The sequence below is a fragment of the Mustela putorius genome, unplaced genomic scaffold (genome assembly GCF_011764305.1).
Source record: "Mustela putorius furo isolate JIRA1106 unplaced genomic scaffold, ASM1176430v1.1 tig00000596_pilon_pilon_pilon, whole genome shotgun sequence".
In the NCBI taxonomy this organism is placed as follows: Eukaryota; Metazoa; Chordata; class Mammalia; order Carnivora; family Mustelidae; genus Mustela; species Mustela putorius.
The window spans coordinates 5,207,755-5,229,109 of NW_025421428.1; the positions used below are offsets into that span (position 1 = coordinate 5,207,755).

The 21,355-nt window shown below is 37.4% G+C and overlaps 1 protein-coding gene across 5 annotated transcripts in view; it reads right to left on the reverse strand.

Moving 5' to 3' along the window:
- Nucleotides 1-20,162, reverse strand: part of RC3H2 (ring finger and CCCH-type domains 2) — a 53,480-nt gene extending 33,318 nt beyond the window's left edge. For 2 of the 5 annotated variants that reach the window (XM_013058783.2, XM_013058782.2), the window contains exons 1-4: nt 19,780-20,162; nt 12,651-12,948; nt 9,776-9,893; nt 6,151-6,384 (exon numbers count right to left, since the gene is read on the reverse strand). In XM_013058783.2, coding sequence (XP_012914237.1) covers nt 6,151-6,384; nt 9,776-9,893; nt 12,651-12,881 — 583 coding nt within the window. In that variant the 5' untranslated portion in view covers nt 12,882-12,948; nt 19,780-20,162. Of the gene's footprint in view, nt 1-6,150; nt 6,385-7,111; nt 7,721-9,775; nt 9,894-12,650; nt 12,949-19,779 lie in introns of those variants that run through there. The other 3 variants (XM_013058781.2, XM_013058784.2, XM_045082361.1) reach the window with 2 other exon arrangements.
- Between the last annotated feature and the right edge of the window lie 1,193 nt (nt 20,163-21,355).

Below are 21,355 nucleotides of genomic sequence, written 5' to 3' on the forward strand. Positions count from 1 at the left end.
TAAAGAGTATACAGGATGGGAGGTGGGCAGGGCAAGGGTGGTTGGGTTCTGGACCCTGGGAAAGGTTACGTGCTATGGTGAGTGCTGTGAAGTGTATAAACCTGGTGATTCACAGACCTGTACCCCTGGGGCTAATAATACATTATATGTTTATAAAAAAATAAAAAATTATAAAATTTTTAAAAAAAAGTATACAGGAATTCTCTGCATTATTCTTGCCACTTCTGGGTAAATCTGAAATTATTTTAAAATTAGAAGTTAAAAGTGTGTTGGTTCTCAATTAAAACAGTGGAACTTCAAAGCTGAGGGCTCATCTGGAATGTGGATTAAAAATTAAACCCTCGGGTCGCCTGGGTGGCCCAGTCGGTTAAGCAGCTGCCTTCAGCTCAGGTCATGATCCCAGGGTCCTGGGATCAAGCATCAGGCTCCTTGCTCAGCAGGGAGCCTGCTTCTCTCTCTGCTTCTGCCTGTCACTCTGCCTGCTTATGCTCTCTCTCTCTCTGACAAATAAATAAATAAAATCTTAAAAAAAAAAAAATTGAACCCTTTATAAGAGAGGAAATGAGGTCAAGGTTCATAACTAGTTAGCAGCAAAACCGTACTTGCACCAAGGACAAGGACTTTTTTAAAAAAAATTGAGGTAAACTTTATACAGAATTAACTGTTTAAGAGTATACAATTCACATGAACCACCATCAGGTCTATCTAGGAAACCTACAGCCATTACGCAGTCATTCCCCATAGCCTCTACCCCCCAGCCTCTGCCAACCACTAGCCTGTAGTCTGATTCTATAGATTTACTTTTGTGGATACTGTAAATACATGGAATCATAGAATATGGGACCTTTTTTCTGGCTTCTTTCACTTACTATAGTATTACTGAAGTTCACCTACATTGTAGCATATATCGATTTTAATTATTTTTTAAATTTTTATGCTGACTTTACATAGAAATGAAAATCTTTTATGTGTTTCAATTCTTTCTGTGGCTGAATAATTTTCTATTTGTGTTCAAAGCACATCTGGCCATCCATTCATCAGCTGACGCACGTGTGGACTGCTTCCACCTTTGGACCCCTGTGATGAATGCTGCTGTGAACACTGGTGTACAAGTATTAGCTTGAATCCGTTTTCAGTGCTTTGGGATATATACACAAGGAGTGGGATTGCTGGGTCATAAGGTAACTCTGAGTATATGAGGAACCGTGAAATCGTTTTCACAGAGGCAGCACCCTTCTGCTTCCCAAGTTTCACCCACATCCTCACCACCACTCTTTCCATTTTTTAGACTATGGCAAACTTAACTGATGTGTAGTGATATCTCATTGTGATTTTGATTTGCAGTTCCTTAATGACTAATGATGCTGAGAATTTTTTCAAGTGCTTTTTGGCCATGTGTGTACCTTCTCTGGAGAAATGTCTGTTCATGCCCTTGGTCCATTTTTTATATGGTGCTGTCTTTTTGTTGTTGAGTGGTAGAACAAAGGATATTTGATACCCAGTGTAGTGCTCCTTGGGTCAGGTAAATAATTATGAGGAAATATCCAAAGGCAGTATTCTTAAATTACATATAAATGTAGATTTTTAAAATTATTTTTTCAACATAACTTTGTATTATGGAAAATCTTCAACATACATAAAAGTAGAGATCACATGAACCCAAAAGATAGCTGTTGCCAGTTCTTAACCACTTTTCCAGTTGGCTTTGGCTGGAGTGTTTTGATGTAAATCCCATACAACATAGTACTTCACCCTTAAATAATTCTTTATATAGGGGTGCCTGGGTGGCTCAGTGGGTTAGGCCTCTGCCTTCGGCTCGGGTCGTGGTCTCAGGGTCCTGGGATTGAGCCCCGCGTCGGGCTCTCTGCTCAGCGGGGAGCCTGCTTCCCCCCTCTCTCTCTGCCTGCCTCTCTGCCTACTTGTGATCTCTGTCTGTCAAATAAATAAATAAAATCTTTAAAAAAAAATTCATTATATATTTCTAACATGTAAGGACTTCATAAAAAATTATATACCATTATCAATTTTTAAAAAGTAATATATAGCCTTACTATCATCTAATATCCAGTCCACGTTGAATTTTTTCCCACTGTCTCAAAAATTTCTTCTTATAGTTGCCTTCCTTAGTAAGTATCCAAATAAAGTCCATATTGTTTTTGTTAATATGCCTTTAGGCTTAAAAAATATATATCTATACTAGCTTCCTGCTATCCTTTACCTTCCCATTTAAGAGAAAATGCAGTTTTTCTCTGAATTTTTTGAAGAAACAATCATTTTTCTAAACAATTTCCAACATTCTTCATTTGGCTAATTTTGTGCTTATGGTATTTCTAAGTATATTCATTTAATCTCCTTATTTCATGTAAACTACAGGCTTGATTAGATTCAGAATGAGTTTTTGTTTTTTGAGGTTTTGTTAGTTTTTCTGCCAAGCTCACTTATTATTCCCTATATTACATAAGGAGACACTTAAGGCGTAGATGTCTCACTTTTAGTAATGTTAGTAGGTTTAGTAATGATCAGTGGGTTCAGGCCTCATGGATCTATAGTAAATTTTCCCAGCAACCTTACATCTAATTTTTTTTTTTTTTAAGATTTTATTCATTTATTTGACATAGATCACAAGCAGGCAGAGAGGCAGGCAGAGAGAGAGGGGGAAGCAGGCTCCCTACTGAGCAGAGAGCCTGATGATGCGGGGCTTGATCCCAGGACCCTGGGATCGAGGTTTAACCCACTGAGCCACCCAGGCGCCCCATATCTTTTCCTTTAAATGCTGAAATACCATAGTATTACTGAAGTAATACTTGGTTCCTGATGGCATTAACATAATTACTTACTTGCTTTATGCTACTGGGTACCTGAATATACCTTAGGATTATACATCCCACTAAGAATATAAAAATCAAAAACACTGTGTTCGACAAACCATAAGTGACTCTTCATCTCACAAAACAAACTGAGGGTTGCTGGGGGAAGGGGGGTTGGGAGAAGGGGGTGGGATTATGGACATTGGGGAGGGTATGTTCTTTGGTGAGTGCCGTGAAGTGTGTAAACCTGGTGATTCACAGACCTGTACCCCTGGGGATAAAAATATATGTTTATAAAAAATAAAAAATTAAAAAACCAAAAAAACACTGTGTTCTAAAGTCACCTGCAGTAATTCACTCCAGATGAATATGCAACCAATTTAATGTATGTTTCAGCTTTTTTATTTTTAGGTATTGTTTTGTCTTACTCTTTTTTTTTTTTTAAGATTTTATTTATTTATTTGACAGAGAGAGATCACACATAGGCAGAGAGGCAGGTAGAGAGAGAAAGGAGGAAGCGGGCTCTCTGACGCGGGGCAGAGAGCCCGACGCGGGGCTCGATCCCAGGACCGTGGGATCATGACCTGAGCTGAAGGCAGAGGCTTTAACTCTCTGAACCACCCAGGCACCCCTGTCTTACTCTTTTTAATTAAATTTTTAAAATTCATTTTTCCTACACATTGTTTTATAATTACATAAAACATGTACATGAGTCCCAAGTATAAAATACGGTACACTGAGAAAAGTCTAGTTCTGTCCTGCTTTCCCTTGGTTCCTTCTTCCTCTATATAACTTTATTACTTCTAAATTTCTCCTACCACTGTTTCCTTTGGAAAATACAACAAAAGCAGACAATGGTTGTCTCTCTTTCCCTTTCTTAGATAAAAAATACTATATTAAGCACACTATTCTGGGGCGCCTGGGTGGCTCAGTGGGTTAAGCCGCTGCCTTCGGCTCAGGTCATGATCTCAGAGTCCTGGGATCGAGTCCCGCATCGGGCTCTCTGCTCAGCAGGGAGCCTGCTTCCCTCTCTCTCTCTCTGCCTGCCTCTCCATCTACTTGTGATTTCTCTCTGTCAAATAAATAAATAAAATCTTTAAAAAAAAAAAAAGCACACTATTCTGCACTTTGCTGTTCTTATTTTTAAAGATTTTATGTATTTATCTGACAGAGAGACTGAAAGAGCACAAGTAGGGGGAGCAGCACAGGGAGGGGGGAAACAGGCTCCCTGCTGAACAGGGAGCCTGATCCCAGCATCTGGACCACCCAGGTGCACCTGTTTTTTTGGTCTGTTTTTTTTTCCAAAGTAAGCTCTACACCCAACATGGAGCTTGAACTTATGACCCTAAGATTAAGAGTCCAATGCTCTACTAACTGAGCCAATCAGGCACCCCTTTTGCTTTTTTTTTTTTTTTTTAAACTTAAGGTATATAGAGATCACATCCTAGCAAAACATATACATTGTCCTCATTCCTTTCAACAGCTGCAGAGTACTCCACTGGAAGGATCTACCAGTTTATTAAATACATCTCTTCTTCTTCTTCTTTTTTTTTTTTAAAGATTTTATTTATTTATTTGACAGACAGAGATCACAAGTAGGCAGAGAGGCATTCAGAGAGAGGAGGAAGCAGGCTCCCTGCTGAGCAGAGAGCCCGATGCGGGGCTCGATCCCAGGACCCTGGGTTCATGACCTGAGCCGAAAGCAGAGGCTTTAACCTACTGAGCCACCCAGGCGCCCCTACATCTCTTCTTCATAGACATTCAGGTTGCTTCCAGATGTTTGCTATTACAAATAGTACTTTGTAACTATGCATTCTAGGGGCACCTAGCTGGCTTAGTCACAAAACCACACAACTCTTTACCTCAGGGTTGTGAATCTGAGCCCCACGATAGGTGTAAAGATTACTTAAATAAAAAATTTTAAAAAACAAACAAACTATGTATTCCGTATTTTTTGTTATATCTTTGGCAAACATTTATAGAAATGGAACTGTCAGGCCAAAGAATAAGTGCATATGTGATTTTGGTAGAAACTGTGGAATACCTCTTTTTAACATGTACACCACTTAGTACTGCCACCATTATTGGATGAAAGTACCTATTTTCCCACAGCCCTGACAACAAAATATACTGCAAACTTCTGAATTCTACCAATCTGATACATGAGAGATGGTCAATATAATTTTCATGGATATTTCTCTTGCTATATATGAGAAACACTGAGTATATTTTGTATGCTTTTTCTCATCCATGTTGTTTGTATCTTTTGCCAATTTTTCAATTGGGTGGCTGATATCTTTTTGTCATTTTTTTACTTTGCTAATATTTTCTGTGATTCAATTAAAAAAATATTCAGTCGTGGTGCCTGAGTGGCTCAGTTGTTAAGTGTCTGCCTTAACAACCTGGCTGTGCTTAACAACCCCAGGTTGTGATCCTGGGGTCCGGGATAGAGCCCCACATCAGGCTCTCTGCTTGGTGGGAAGCCTGTTTCTCCCTTTCCCACTTCCCCTACTTGTGTTAGCTCTCTCGCTGTATCTCTCTCTGTCATATAAATAAATAAAATCTTAGAAAAAATACTTCGTCATCTATCAGTCTTTTCTGTTACTGCTTCTGGATTTGGAGTAAAAAATAGTGTTTCCTATATATAGAGAGGAATTCACTCTTGTATTCTTTATTAGTTGTATGACATATTTTTAACTAACAAATATTTATGACCTACTTAGAATTTAAGTAGCTATGGTGTATAAGAAATATATCCAATTTTATCTTTTTCCACATCTATTCAAGTTGTCCCATGTCACTTATTGAAAGTTTCCTTCACACACACACAAAATTCTACCTGACTAAAGTTCTAAATCAGAAAGGTAAAACAATAAAGCTTCTAGAAGGTAAATGTACTTCATTCATAACCTTGGCATAGGTTAAGATTTTTTAAATAGAATGCAGATGGTAAAGACTATGAAGGCATCATCCCAGTGGTTCTTATTATATTTTTGTTTGTAATTTCTGTTTTCCAATTTTTAAAGACAATTTTTAAATTTCTTTCATTAAAAAAAAAACTTCTACTTTTCCTTTACTTACTATCTGTATAATCTTTGGCCTCTCTAACTCGGTTCTTTAAATTATAAAAGTGGATCTGTGTCACTTCTTTTTAAGGCTGCTAAATATTAAATGAGAAATTTATTCTAAAATGTTACAGCACTATCACATAGATTATGATCACAAAAACTGATATGTAAAAATAAAGATGGGGTTGAGTCTGGGGATTCTTAGCTAACTCTAGAAATTGTCATCCTCTTGCCCTGATAGCCAGTAAGAGAGACAAGATAGTGATCTATCTTACCTGGCCCCAGAAACTGGCATCCTCGAGCCCTGACAGCAGCCCACAGGTTGGCAGACAATTGCTGGGGATTCTGGTGCTGTAATATTAGTTCTGTTACAGTTCTTTCTCCAAGCGAACGGGCTGCTCGCATTGCTCTGACACGACCTTCTTCCTCCACCAGTTGACAGTTTACAAGTGTCACCAGTTTCCTTTGCATTGGACGGCTCAGTGCACTCTGGTTCAAACTAGCTACACCTTTAAGAGAAAGGAAACAAAGTAAAGATTTTTCAATTAAATAAGACAAGTTAATTTTCGTTATCCATACTTAACTATGAAGCCATATTTTGTAATGCGTCCTTCTACTGTTTTAACAAGTTTGTCCTGAACCTATTTATTACTATTCTGTGGTAACAGGAGTCTAATTTGCAGTTACTTCAAATTTTATATAGGTATACTGTTCTCTGAATTGTATGTGTCCCTCAAGAGAGTACTTTGGATTTATTTAGTCTGTTCTCCATCCAGTTAATTAATGAAAACTTTAATCAAAAGTATGATTAATAACAGCTCTAACTTTATTGTATACATGACATTTAGAAATACAAATTAATGGCAAGCTCTTAGATCATAATCCCTTTTCCTGAGGATATGCTCCAGCAATTCTTTCCTCTCTCCTGTATCATTACATTTCTATTTGACTGTTCCCATCAGCAAACACTAAAAACAAGCATGCTGTTACTTCATCCATCTTAAAAATAAGTAAACCTTTTTATTCATCTATCCTTGCCTGACTCTGCCCCATTTATTTCTTCTCTTTTGTACCAATTCTCTAGTATTGTCTATATTCACTATCTCCAAATTCCTTGCTTCACAATATTTAAAACCTATTCCAATCAAGTTGTTGCTACTATCACTTCATCAAAACTGCCTGCTCATGACAATTACATCTACTCTGCTAAGTCAATGGTCAATTCTCAGTCCTTACCTTATTTCACCTTCAGCCCTCAACACAGATGATCCTCCTAATTCCTTTAAACACTTCCTTTAATTGGCTTCCAGAACACTCCATCCTCCTGTTTTTCTTCTTTCCTTTTATTCCAGGTCTTCTCTTCTGATTTAACCTTTTCTTCCTGACTTCTTAATGTCAAAGGGCCTCAGGACCCAGTTTTGTTTTCTTCTTTATCTACATTCACCACATACATCATCTTAACCAATCTTATTAATTGCTCTAAATACTACCTGTATGTTAAGGACTCCCAAAGATAGTTTCTATACCTCCTTCCTTAACACATATCCATTGGTTACTCAATAGCATCCAAATGAAGATTTGACACCAAACATAACATGACTAAAACTGGTAATCTTCCCATCCAAACTTGATCTATCTTCAGTATTCCTTGTCTAGGCTGAGGGTAATCTCTTTTTCTAGGTGCTCAGACCCCAAAGCCCAGGAGTCTTCTTTGATTCTGCTCTTTCTCTCACGTCCCACAAACAATAATTCAGAAAATCCTCTTGATTCTATCGTCAAAATATATCCACGCCATTCACTTCTACCTCCACTGCTATTCTTTTTTTTTCTTTTAAAGATTTTATTTATTTGACAGATAGAGATCACAAATAGGCAGAGAGGTAGGCAGAGAGAGAGAGAGAGGAGGAAGCAGGCTCCCTGCTGAGCAGAGAGCCCGATGTGGGGCTCGATCCTAGGACCCTGGGATCATGACCTGAGCCCAAGGCAGAGGCTTTAAACCACTGAGCCACCCAGGCGCCCCCTCCACTGCTATTCTTAGCCCATTAGCCTATAAGCCAATACCCTGTTCCCTTTTACATTCACCCTCACCCTTTTACACTGCATTCTCAACAGAGCAGCTACACAGAGCCTAGGATTGTGTCACTCCTCTGCTTAAAACCCTAGAATGAATCCCCAATTTCACTTGCAGTAAAAGTTCAAGTCTTTAAAATGGCTTGCAAGTCTACACGTTATCTGGTCTTACTACTTCCTTTCTATGTCCTACTGTTCTCCCCCTAACACACACTACTCCAGGCACACTCTCCTATTATTGTTCTTTGAAGATACTAGGCATGTCTTGGGGACTTTACTACTGCCTCTCTGGAAAAGTCTATTTTTTTTTTCCTTTCAAGATTTATTTATTTATTTGAGAGAGAAACAGTACAAGGGAGAGAGAATCCTAAGCGGACACTATGCTGAGCACAGAGCTCACATGGGGCTCCATCTCAGAACCCTGAGATCATGACCTGAACCAAAACCAAGAGCTGGATACTTAACTGACTGTGCCACTCAGGTGCCCCATCCTTACTGCTGCTCGAACACTCTTTTCCCAAGAACCTATATGGCTATCTTACCTCTTTCATCTCAAGTTTAGAAGCTAACTTCTTAAAGCACCTTCTGTAAAACTTCAATCTGGCCTTATCCCCTCATCCGGACATTTCTGATTCCTCTAAATGTATTTTTACTTTCATAATGATTATCAATCGTAACATACTAAATAATTTTTATTATGTTTGTCATTTATTATACTTTTTCCCTTTTCTAAAATGTAAGTGCTATAATGGCAAGCATTTTTTTTTTTAAGATTTTATTTATTTGACAGACAGAGATCACAAGTAGGCAGAGAGGCAGGCAGAGAGAGAGGGGGAAGCAGGCTCCCCGCTGAGCAGAGAGCCCGATGCAGGACTCGATCCCAGGACCCTGGGATCATGACCTGAGCTGAAAGCAGAGGCTTTAACCCACTGAGCCACCCAGATGCCCTATGGCAAGCATTTTTATTCATATAAGCCAAATACAAAAATATTGCCCAGCACTTAGTACATGCTTGTTAGGTATCTGTTCAATAAATGAATGACTGAATTAATGAGGCAGATAGGCTGTTTCTCAAAGAAATCACTATGTCCTCAGTATTCAATGGCACAAAGCACAGACAGGTATAAAATAAATACTTAACTGATTCATCTATGATGTGTGGGTCACTACATATGCAATGATGAACAAAACAGAATTCTGTTTCTGTCACAACACTTAAAATAATTTATTGCACTTACATGCCTATCTCCCTCAACAGACTGTGGGCTCTGTGAAGGCAGGGACCCTAACCACAGCAAGTGCTCAATAAAATTGAATGAATGATTAAATGAATACCTCAAATTGTCTTAGTACAACTTATCAAAATTAATATTCTGCTACAGCACTATTACTTTAATGAATAGGAACTGTAGAAATCTCAATATGTAGTGTCTGATGAATTCTTAAAATAGTAACAATACCGGTTATTTTCAGAAAATGATATAATGTTCTCCATCAGAAAGTTTTCCAAGAATTGTCCAAACTTTTTAAAAACTCAAAATTAGGGGCGCCTGGGTGGCTCAGTTGGTTAAGCATCTGCCTTCAGCTCAGGTCATGATCTCAGGGTCCTGGGACTGAGCCCCACATCTGGCTCTCTGCTCAGCAGGGAGCCTGCTTTTCCCTTTCCCTCTGTCTACTTGTGATCTCCCTCTGTCAAATAAATAAATAAATAAATATCTTTAAAACAAAACAAAACTCAAAATTATTTAATAAGGTATCAACATTAGGTCTTTCGAAGTAAATGTATTACCAAATCCTGCTCACAAGTAAAAAGACTTTTTAGGAACTTACCTTTACCTCCACTTAGTGGTTTCAAGTAGAGTGCCAAATCCTCAACACATTTCTTTGCAACCTCATAGTGTTTATTCTCACCTAGATTACTTAACTTTATTGACTGATGATCTGGTACCTAAAAACAAAGAAAAACCGAGGAAATACATTCATCCAGCTCATGGAACTATTATTTACATATTTGATAATAATCTTGGTGAATATAAAATTATAATACAGAGACAATATATCAAAGTAGCTTAAGCAAAATTAAAGCCGAACACCTAGCCAAACTGCCTTCCAAGAACCAAAGTGACCATACTTAATAGCAGGGATTCAGTGTATTAATAAATGGAAAAAGCAGCAGGTAGTTAATATTGTATTAATATTAATTTCTTTGGCACCTGGGTGGCTCAGTTGGTTAAGCAACTGCCTTCAGCTCACGATCCTGGAGTCCCAGGATTGAGTCCCGCATCGGGCTCCCTGCCCAGCAGGGAGTCTGCTTCTCCCTCTCTCTCTGCCCCCTCATGGTCTCTCTCTTGCTCTCAAATCAATAAATACAATCTTTAAAAAATATATTAAATTTCTTAAGCTTGATAACTATGCTATAATTTTGACAGATGTTAACATTAGGGGAAATTGCAGAAAGTTATACAGGCTCTCTACACTATTTTTTGTAACTTTTAAAAAAGTATTTCAAAATAACTAGGAAAAAAGTACTTAGCACCCTCTCACTATATAATTTACTTATTACATTTATCAATAATGGTCTGTCCCCTTTCTGTAGAATAGAAGCAACACAAGAAACAAGAAACAGTATTTTTTTTTTTAAAGTAGGCTCCATGCCCAGCATGGAGCTCAGTGTGGGGCTTGAATTCACAACTCTGAGATCAAGACCTGAGCTAAAATCAACAGTCAGATGCTCAACTGACTGAGCCACCCAGGAACCCCAAGACACAGTATTTTTTTTTTTTAAGATTCTATTTATTTATTTGACAGAGATCACAAGTAGGCAGAGAGTGAGGAAGGGAAGCAGGCTCCCTGATGAGTAGAGAGCCCAACGTGGGGCTTGATCCCAGGACCCTAGATCAAGACCGGAGCCAAAGACAGAGGCTTTAACCCACTGAGCCAACCAGGCACCCTCAAGACACAGTATTCTTAATGAAAGGTCAAAACTTGGGCATCAACTAAAGCTCCGCCACTTCTATGAGTGATCCTGAGTAAATTACTTAAGTGCTCCAACTCAAGGTTTTCCTATATGAAAAATGGAGATAAAAATCTCTATTTCATACTGCCACTATGAAAATTCATTTTAATCCAACCAATATTGGTATTTATGGAGTACTTTAACATGTTCCAAACACAGTTTTGGGCATTAGGCATCTATCAGTAAGCAAAACAGTTAAAATTTCTTGCCATTGTACAGCTTACATTCTCATGAAGAGAGGATGGAGCCAATAGATCAAAAAACATAATAAATAAATAGGTAATATGATAGAAACTGGTCAGTAAAAATTACACGGCAAGGAAAGGGGGATCGGGAGTGCTGGATAGGAGCTGCAATTTTAACAGGGGTGGTCAGGATAGGTTTCCTTGGAAATCATGACATTTGAATAAAGACTTGAAAGAGGAGAGAAAACGAACATTCTAGGAAAAGATAACAGTTGCTACAAAATCCCTCAGTAGGTATTTTTAACAATTTAACAATTGGCTAGGAAGCAATATAGCTTAAGCAGAAAGAATGAAGTCTGTGATAGTCGTAGGTGGGGCTTTAAAAGTAACAGAAATCACACTGTATAGGCCTGTAGGTGATTAAGGACCAACTGAGAGGACATTTATAAATGTCCTAAAACATAATACCTGACCTATTTAGCAGGCGTTAAATAAATGGCAGATGGCTAGAATTATTACCAAGAGTATGGTATCCACGGATCTAAGATGCCACTGTTTACAAAACGCACTGTTATTTTATATGCCATTAAGAAAAACTGTTGCCAATTACTACATACTATTGATTATAGATGCATCTTGATTTCACAGTGTCTAACTGGATTATGAACACTGAAAAGAAATAGGTTTTAAAATAAAAACTTCAAATATCAAGATACTAAAAGAATGGAATATTTTTAATTCACTGAATTTTCCAAGAAGTGATTAATCAGAAAAGTCCTTACTTTCTTGCTTTAATATATAGTGCATGATGAACAGAATTTCATCTTCTTCCTCACCTGTAAAATGGGGATAATAACTATCTGAAGAGCTAATGGAAAGAATTAGTAATAATAGATGTTGAATACTTACTATCATACCTAACATAAAGCAAGCCCTTATTAAATGGAAATTATTATAGGTCTAGGGTCTTGGTCTGATTCAGTAAAAAGATTATAAACAAGAAATATTAATTTTATAACACAAGAGCATAAAAACTGTGCAGAAATTGTTACTGATATTCCAGAAACTGGTTTTCTATATATACATCCCTAAATAGACCTTATTTTCTCATTTGTAATATCATCCTAAAAGTGAAGTGAAGTTAAAAAAAAAAAAGACTCTAAAACCTCCATTTGAGGGTCCTAGTTGGTTGGTATCTAGCCAAAGCTTTGATTATATTTCTTTTCATATCACCTAATGAATATGCTTATTTAAAAATGTTCCTTATCCACCAAAATCACTTATAAACATAAATTTTGACCACTGCATTGAACACAAACACATAACTATAATGGAATTCATATGACATTATCTAAAGGAAATCTTTTGCAGAATATAATCATGACATCAGGTACACTGAATATTTTTGCGGTCTCAAGTATCACTAGACACACTTCATATCCCTTAATGAACAAAGTTCTCTAATTATTACATATACCAAATTAGTAAAATCTTGAAAGCTTACCTGGGCTCCTACTAACTGGAGAAGTGCGAAGTTGACAGGAAGCACATCAATGTCTGTGTTGATGGCAGTCTGGTCAAAAGGACAAGCTTTTCGGTGAAGTTTATTCAAGCAGGTCTTGCAAACAGTGTGTGAACAACCTAAACTTATGGGTTTGTGCACATTCTCATCAAATTCATTATAGCAGATTGGACAGGACAGAAATTCTGTCCATTGAGCTGCCTGCACAGGCATTGTGGAAGCTGGATGCTCGGGTTAGCAGTCTAGCAGATCATTATTTTGCTGTGTAGTGTTTTGTAAGCTGGAAATGGACAAAAGTAAGAATTAACAACGTATTCATCATTCACCTTTTAAGAGTTAACTGCTTAAGTCAACCATCATAGCTTCAAAACCTAAAACACTGAATAATTTTATATGGTTTGGATGTCTTTTTCTTTAAATCTATTTGCTGAATTTGTTAAATTTCTGAAATTTTGTCCAGAAGCTATATCTGAATAGTGTCCTTTTCAACTAAACATGTTTATATTGGTTGCTCAAGTTAACAGTGGACTCTCAAAACTTTTATGTATTTTTCTTAACCACCACATCAAGTAAGTAGATTAACTTTGCATGTTTCGTTTTTAGAATACAAATTACTTTGGACTGCTTGGGGTTTTCTGGATAGCTACTATCCCCAAACATATTAAGAAATGGCCTAGGAGTTACTAGACTTCGAAAACTATTGATCTAAAGAATATCATAGTGAGTCAAGTGTCATAGTGAGTCAAGCTACCTGCATGACCAAGTCAGACAATGTTCGGCTCGGGAGCTTCATGAAAGAGGAAATCTCTGGTCAAGATTTGACTACTAACAAAGGTACTGAAAATCAAATTATCTGAGATGATGATAGAGCAGTTTGTCAGAAAAAAAAAAAAGTGCTAACCTTAAGATACAGAATTACAGTGCCAAATTTGAAAAAAATTGTCTTACAAATCTAGAATGAAGTTCCCTACAATACTTTTGATAAAACACATCTTTTAGTAAGACAGAGCTATAGATAAACAACCCCAAATTGTCAGGTCCAAAGAGCAAGATATGGGAAGAATAAAGCAATATTCTCATCTAATAATTCTAATCAGAAAAAAAAAAAGCAAAATATAAATTTTTATCTTTACATAGGATTAAAAAGCATATGGAAAAAACAATAAAATTATTTTTCCTAAGATTAAAATGTTTATTCCATGATTTGTAATAAAATAAAATATTTGGTATCAAAACTATATGCACTCTAACTTGAAATCTTTAGATACCTAACTTGAACACTACATTTCACATTTAACTTTTTATATTTTTCAATTCAAAACTTACATAAGTCGGACAAAGGCTCTCTGGTGAACAGAAATCTAGGTATTTAGGGCAATTAAACAGCCACTACTTTATTTCCTAAGAATGTTTACCAACCCAAATATGTTAGTTCCACAGAAATTAGATGTTTAAAACTATAGTCATACTCAAGACAGAAAAAGTATGTAACTGATGATTCTCCAATATCTCCACATCCAAATGAAGAATTCTGTTAGCCTTTATTTTGCTTCTATGTTCAACAAAAACTAAGGTTTCAAAAAATATATTGGTAAATAAATCACAGGGCTTGTTATATAAAAAGCACCCTGTACAAATTTCTCCTCAAACAGTTCTAATGTAAGTTCTAATATCTTTAAACTAGCAAAATCTTGCAAGTTATACCTAATTTTATACCTTTTACCTTATACCCTTACATTGCCACATCTAGTAAAGCCATCAATCTTAAACCTGATTAATCTGCTTCCAACTTCAGAGATGAGCACTGAACAGGTAAACATACCACTTCTTCAAACTATTTAACATTTGAAATGTTCAGTTTTCCAGGTTGTAGAATTATACAAGGAAAAGGCCTCTGAGGAAGAAGGCATTTTATCTTGAATCTACTACTGAGAGCCCTAATGTAGTTAATAACCTGAACTGATACAATATTTATCAAAACAAGACACTGCATCTATTTTTTCATACGGCCACCTGTTTGGAAATGCTATAATTTTGTGGGTTACGGTATCACAGACACTGGGTAACAGGACACTAGTAGAAAACAATTTTCCTTATTTCATTTTCCAAGATCATCCTGAAATACTTTACATTAGTAAATGAGTAGGGGGTGGGAGAAGCTGTTTAAGTTTGAACTAAACATAAAAATGCTATCTTTCATATTTTCTTTCACCTGTTAGTTTTCAAGTGTTTCATACTTCTCCAGAATATAATTAATAGTTTTATGTTATAATATCCCACATGTGTTTCCAGGTCTACAAACACCAGATACTGTAATATAATTAATGCTTGAGAAGTTTGACTTCTAGTAGAAACTGAATTAATACCTTTAAAAAAAAAAAGAAAGAAAGAAAAATTCTGCCACAACTTGTCAGTAATTCTGCCAAATTCTCCTGCTATGTGTCAGAGTCTAACTTTCTGACAGGAAAATATGTACTGAATTCTCCTTATATAAGTCATAAGGAAAAGTTTGATATTTTTAAAATGTTTTTTCTTCAGTACCATTATCAATAAATTGTAGATTCCTCAATTAAGATAAAGAGAGATAAAATTTTATCTAAAACACAGAAGTAGCTTATATAGTCCACCAAAATTTTTTTTAAATATTTTATTTATTTATTTGACAGAGAGAGATCACAAGTAGGCAGAGAGGTAGGCAGAGAGAGAGAGGAAAGCAGGCTCCCTGCTGAGCAAAGAGCCCGATGTGGGACTCGATCCCAGGACCCTGAAATCATGACCTGAGCCAAAGGCAGCAGCTTAACCCACTGAGCCACCCAGGCGCCCCTAGTCCACCAAAATTTTTAATTCATGATAGCAAAAGTGACTTTCATTTCTTTTTTTTTTTTGTCTTTCATTTCTTTAAAAAGGGTACTTCATAAACATTTACCTAGGAAGTATTTTTATAACCCAAAATGATAAATAGCTTATTGTCTTTATAATTTAACAATCATCTACATGAACCATAGCAAGCAAAGAATATATACTGATGTATAAGACTTCCAGATTTATACTAATAATTCCATAGTAACTTATTTGACTCTATGGAAGTCTAAATTGCTAATAACACTTAGAGTTAAGAGTCAAGTATCAAACTTGAAGATACTCCCAAAACATTTCAAAGTGAGATAAAATGGATTAAATAGCCAAAACTCAAAACAAACAAAAAGCCCACAACTCTAAATACGTAAAGAGACTATTTAGGAAAACCATTCTAATTAAATTACTTGAATTAACTGAGTAACTTTTAGTTAATTGTTAGTAAAATTGAAAAAGAATAGCAATATAGAGAAGAGAAGAAACATTCCATTAGAGTGGGACCTTAAAAAGATTTTCCTGAAGTAATTTTCCAGGCTGTAAGTTCCCTGTTATGAATACTAACTTGTAAAATAGAAAGAGTAATTAATAGGCTTTTCTTATATGATGCAAATTATGCATTGCTTTATTAGGAGCAAACTGCATACCAGCTAAGTACTCTCAATTTTTGTTATTAGTCCACCATGACATTATACAGCCAGTTCTGGACTATGCCATCTGATTTTAAAATGCCAGAATAAAGGTTATAATTCTTTCACTACTGTATAATAAAAGTATCTAGTATTTTACAATTCTCTTCATAAAAATGTAAACATTAGGGCTCAAGTCTGTTAAGACATTTATTGTTTTCATTTTAGTTCACCTACGTGAGGAATTTAAGCTACTGAAAAGTACTGAGAAGTACTTCTCAATTCAGAAATCTTACAAATAATTAGTTTAGACTTCAAAAATTATATTCAAAGCATCAGGTACAAATGAGACCTTAGCCTATTAAAACAGCAAACAAAACCAATGGAAATAATGTACAAACTCTAAAACTCCGCACTCAACACACTAAAGGGACTAGAGGAAAAGGAATTGAAGTACAGTTTTAAAGACTGCTATTGTAAGTGACTTTAGTATAAGTTAGCAAAGTACAAGACTCAACTTTTTCTTAAATTCACGCTGAGACTGAACTAAGTTTTTTATTTTTTAAAGATTTTATTTATTTATTTGTCAGTGAGAGAGAGACAGAGAGCAAAAGCAGGGGGAGTGGCAGGCAGAGGGAGAAGGAGAAACAGGCTCCCCGCAAAGTAGAGGGAGCCCAATGTGGGACTCCATCCCAGAATCCTGGGATCATGATCTGAGCCAAAGGCAGACAGACGTTAACTGACTAAGCCACCTGGGCATCCCATAAACTCAGTTTTTTAATCAGTATAAGATTTAACTTCTCATCTTCTAGTATAACACAAATACAATAATTTTCTATTTTAATTAGCATATCCAATAAAGATTTGCTTTAGTGATGACAAGACAGGAACAATACTTATTTTTGAGACAGAACTTACTCACCTCTGACTATCACTAATGGCTACTTGAGAACTTTAACCTTCATATTACCAAAGTCATTAGTCTTTTGATTACTCTGATTGCAAGATGATACTATGTCAGGAAATTTTTGGTTTTCAAGTGCTTACTTTTATTCAGGTAATTTATTTCTCAGAAGAGCAGTGTTGTTTTAAACAGTGCTATCTAGGGGCGCCTGGGTGGCTCAGTTGGTTAAGCAACTGCCTTCGTCTCAGGTCATGATCCCCAGGTCCTGGGATCAAGTCCCACATCGGGCTCCCCGACTCTGCGGGAAGCCTGCTTCTCCTTCTCCCTCTGTCACTCCCCCTGCTTGTGCTCTCATTCTCTCTCTGTCAAAGAAATAAATAAAATTTTTAAAAATAATAATAATAATAAAATAAACAGTGCTGTCTAATAGAAACACAATGTGAGCTACAAGTAATTTAAAGTTTTCTAGTAGTCATATTAAAAAAGGGAAAACATGAAAATAACTTTAATAATGTAATTTAACCCAATTTATCTAAAATACCATTTTGACATGTAATTTACGTAAAAAATTATTAAGGTAGCTTCAATTATTATTTTTTGCACTAGGTCTCTGAAATCTGGTGTGTATTTTATTTTACATTTATACCACATCTCAACTCACACTAGCCACATTTCAAGTGCTCAATTGCCACATGTGGCTATAGGCTTGTATTGGACAGTGCTATTCCAGAGTACTTAAAATTATAAAGCAATAATCAAAAGTAATATTTATTAAGAATTTGAGGTGAAAGTCACAACTACACTTAAGAAGTTTTCACAAAACTAGAAATCCTGAGAAACATAAAGATGCAACTTAAGAGAGTTACCAGATTGGATGCAAAACATTACTTTTAATTTTCAGTTAGCTTTATTTTACCACATGCTTCCTTTTTCCATAACTAGAAAGTGAAACTTCAATGCAGTCCAACCAAAACAGTAAGTGCTTATTATAATAAGGCCTTGTAGTAAGTTTATTTAGCATTCTTAAGATACTGCATATAGCTTCAAAGTTCTATTTCCGAACACAAAATTTTGTGTTAAAAGAAAGCTTTCCCCACCAAAAGAATTTTTGTCAGCTTTTTCAGACTGGAAGATATAGCAAATTACAAAAGCAGAACATGAATTAATGAAAACATATGAACAAAGGACATAAGTCTTCTATGTCAGGTCAACACAACAGTAATAACAGATCAGGGATAACTCAGAGGATCCACTAATGAACATGACTGCAATTCAATCTTCAAATAATAGGAGGCAATTTGAATTTTAACATCTGCTTTTCCTAAACAATATATGCTTAACATTTTGTCCTTCTAGCAATTTTCCTAACTCTAAAATTTGGAAAACATAAATTTCCAAATTAACGAAAATAGCATTTAAAAATTTAACAGGATTTAATGGCCTCTCTTCCTTCAAAAACTAATGGGGAAGTAAACAGCAAAAGAAAAAAATGTTTTAACAGTGGTGTTGCTTTTTAGATAGATAAAAGAAGGTAATAACAGCAAAATCCATAAACTTTTCTTAATGTTTGAAGAAGCCTTAACTAAATTTGTGTATTTAACTAGAAAAAGGCTGCACAGGCTGACTAAAGCATTTTGTTTTTTTGCTTTTGGGTGAAATCGTATCAGTGTAGCATAGCAACGTCTGCATTCACAGCTTAATCAAAAGCTCCTATTAGAACTTAATAGTTTGACTAATACAAAAAATGGAGAAAAGATTACTTAAGCACTTTAGCAGTTTGGGGGAGAGTAGGAATTAAAAAGGGGCCCAGGTAAGGAGAGAGTAGGAATTAAAAGAAGGGAACCTAGATGGTTACTTAAAAATAAAACAGGCTGGGAATCACGAGATTACATCTACTTTATGTCAGTGATTACTTGAGACTATTTCGGTGTCAAGGTTCTACCTGCCGGTATCTTAAACTCCTCTGTGATTAGAAGGATGGAAATGACAGCTACTCTCCTGTTCTCCCTTCCTGAGGCTAAGGGCAGAGAAAAGTGGAGCTGCTTCTGAGAAACAAAGATGCTTTCTACCATTCTTCTAAGATGGTGGAAGAGTCTTCTTAAGAGGCTTCCCCAAGAAGGAAAAATGAAAGAAGCAAAGAAAAAAGCCACAGCAGAATTCCGTGGCCGTGTTTCGTGCCATTGCTCCGTCACATTCACTGTGCAACCACTCTGGTCCGGCCATCTCCCTCCCAGGAGGTTAAGCCCTCCCAGGGCATTGTTTGGCCGCGGTCCCTATTTACCACTCGGATCGCCTCCACCATCCCTGCTCTGGGATCTCGCGGAGCCCCAGGACAGAATGCCGAAAAGCTAAGAGAGGGCTTGGTTTCGAGGACCTCCTCCAAAAGCCCTCTCGCCAGCTGGTGTAGAAAACGGAGAGAGAACCCCGGCCTTTGCTTGGGTGGGTTCCTTAGGGGTCAGAGGCTTCTCCTCAGCCGGTGTTGAAGGGAGGTGGCCATTTGCGCCGGGCGCTCGGTATTGAAAAAGCCCTACCAGAGAGGGGCCTCCGCAGGCCCCGGACTCCGGGCCGGGTCCGAGTGTCAGGTGCGGCCCTCAGTTCCCAACCCTCGGGGCACCGGCGACGACAGCACACAGGCCCGGGGCTGAGACCAGTCTCCCGCCCGACCGCCGAGGACTTAGGGACCCGAGCTAGGGCCCCAGCCGCATCGTGCCCGCCCCCGCCCTACCTGTGGGGGCCCGGGCGGGGTCGCTAAGGGCCGCTCCCGGGAGCCCCGCGACGGCGCGGCTCGGAGACGGAGGCGCCTCGTCTCGCCGGGGCAGAGCTCGGCGGCGGTTTCACGACCTCAAACTCCATCGGGAGCTATAGGGACAGCCCCGTTGGCGGCGGCGGAGGCCGCGACGGGGCCTCCTCCTCCTCCCTCCGCCTCCGCCTCCTCCTCCTCCTCCTCTCCACGGAGGCGGTCCTGGAGGGATCCCGACCTAGCTCTCGCGAGAAGATACTGCCTCTTTCACGCGAGATCACGCAGGACTGGGAGTTAAGGAGGTGGAAGGAAAGACTAGTAGCCCCCGCCACCTGGACTGCGCATCAGCTTCCCTCTGGTCGAGTCTAACCACCCCTGTCACGTGACCACGGAGCCCCGGAGCACTGTGGGAGGTGCTGTTAGGAGGCCTAGAGAAGCCGAAAGGGTTGATGGGAAACTCCCTGCACCTTCATCAGCGCTTTGAGTCAGCCTCCCAGACGCTGATGTGAGACAGAGTCTGACTCCCCTCGTGAAAAGGTAGTCTCCATTGAGCATGATCTGATATATCTGTATTATATTCTATGCACTCTCCGGTAATCAAATACTGACCCGTTCCCTCAATTCCTCCACATATTTGCCAAACAATCTCCCTATTAAAAAAATAAAGAAAAAAAGAAAAGGAAAGCATTTGCTTGGCAGGCACTAACACAGATCTCTTTCTTAAAAAGAAAACTTAACTCTTCAGAAGCTGACAAGGATAAAAATTCAATTAATATCTCAATACTTGTTGAAGGATTTTTCACAGCAAACTGTAAAGCCTAAATTATATATATATATATTTAAGATGAAGAAGCAGAGAAATAAGGGAATTAGCATTTATAAAGTGCTTACCATGTGCTAGGTCCTGTGTTAGGTAATAAAAATTTCATTTTTACCATTGATTTTGGTTTTATTTATTCACTCATTAAAATAATCCTAAAAGGCAGATACCACATATTCTGTTACTGAGAAACTGAAAAACACAGACTAAGAAAAATGGCCATGAGTTGTATTTAAACTCAAGGCACTTTCCTATGTGAAACCAGATGTCCAACAGAGGTAGGTATGAGAGTAAATCCACTATGAATTAAAAGACATATGAACAAGTAGTTTATGAACTGTAAAGATATATGTATATATTCATATATATTCAAATATACATATATATAGACACATACACATTATTCTACTGGATAGTGTATATGACAGTCTGCTGAGATTTTTCAAAGGTGGCCTGACCATCACAGTTAAAATTATACTCCCAATTTCCATTCCCTGGCACTCTCTACCCCTACTTTATTTTCTCCAACTTCGTTTTCAAAATCTGATATACACCAATTTTACTTGTTTACTGTTTTTCTCCTTCCACTACAATAAACCTTTCATGAGAGCGGGGATTTTTCTCTGCATACCTAACTTCTAATACTATAAAGACTCAGTAAATACTCTTTGACTGAATGAATGGCCAGAAGAAATAGTTTCCTTCTTTAAAATTCACAGATGTAGACATAACACAAAGTTC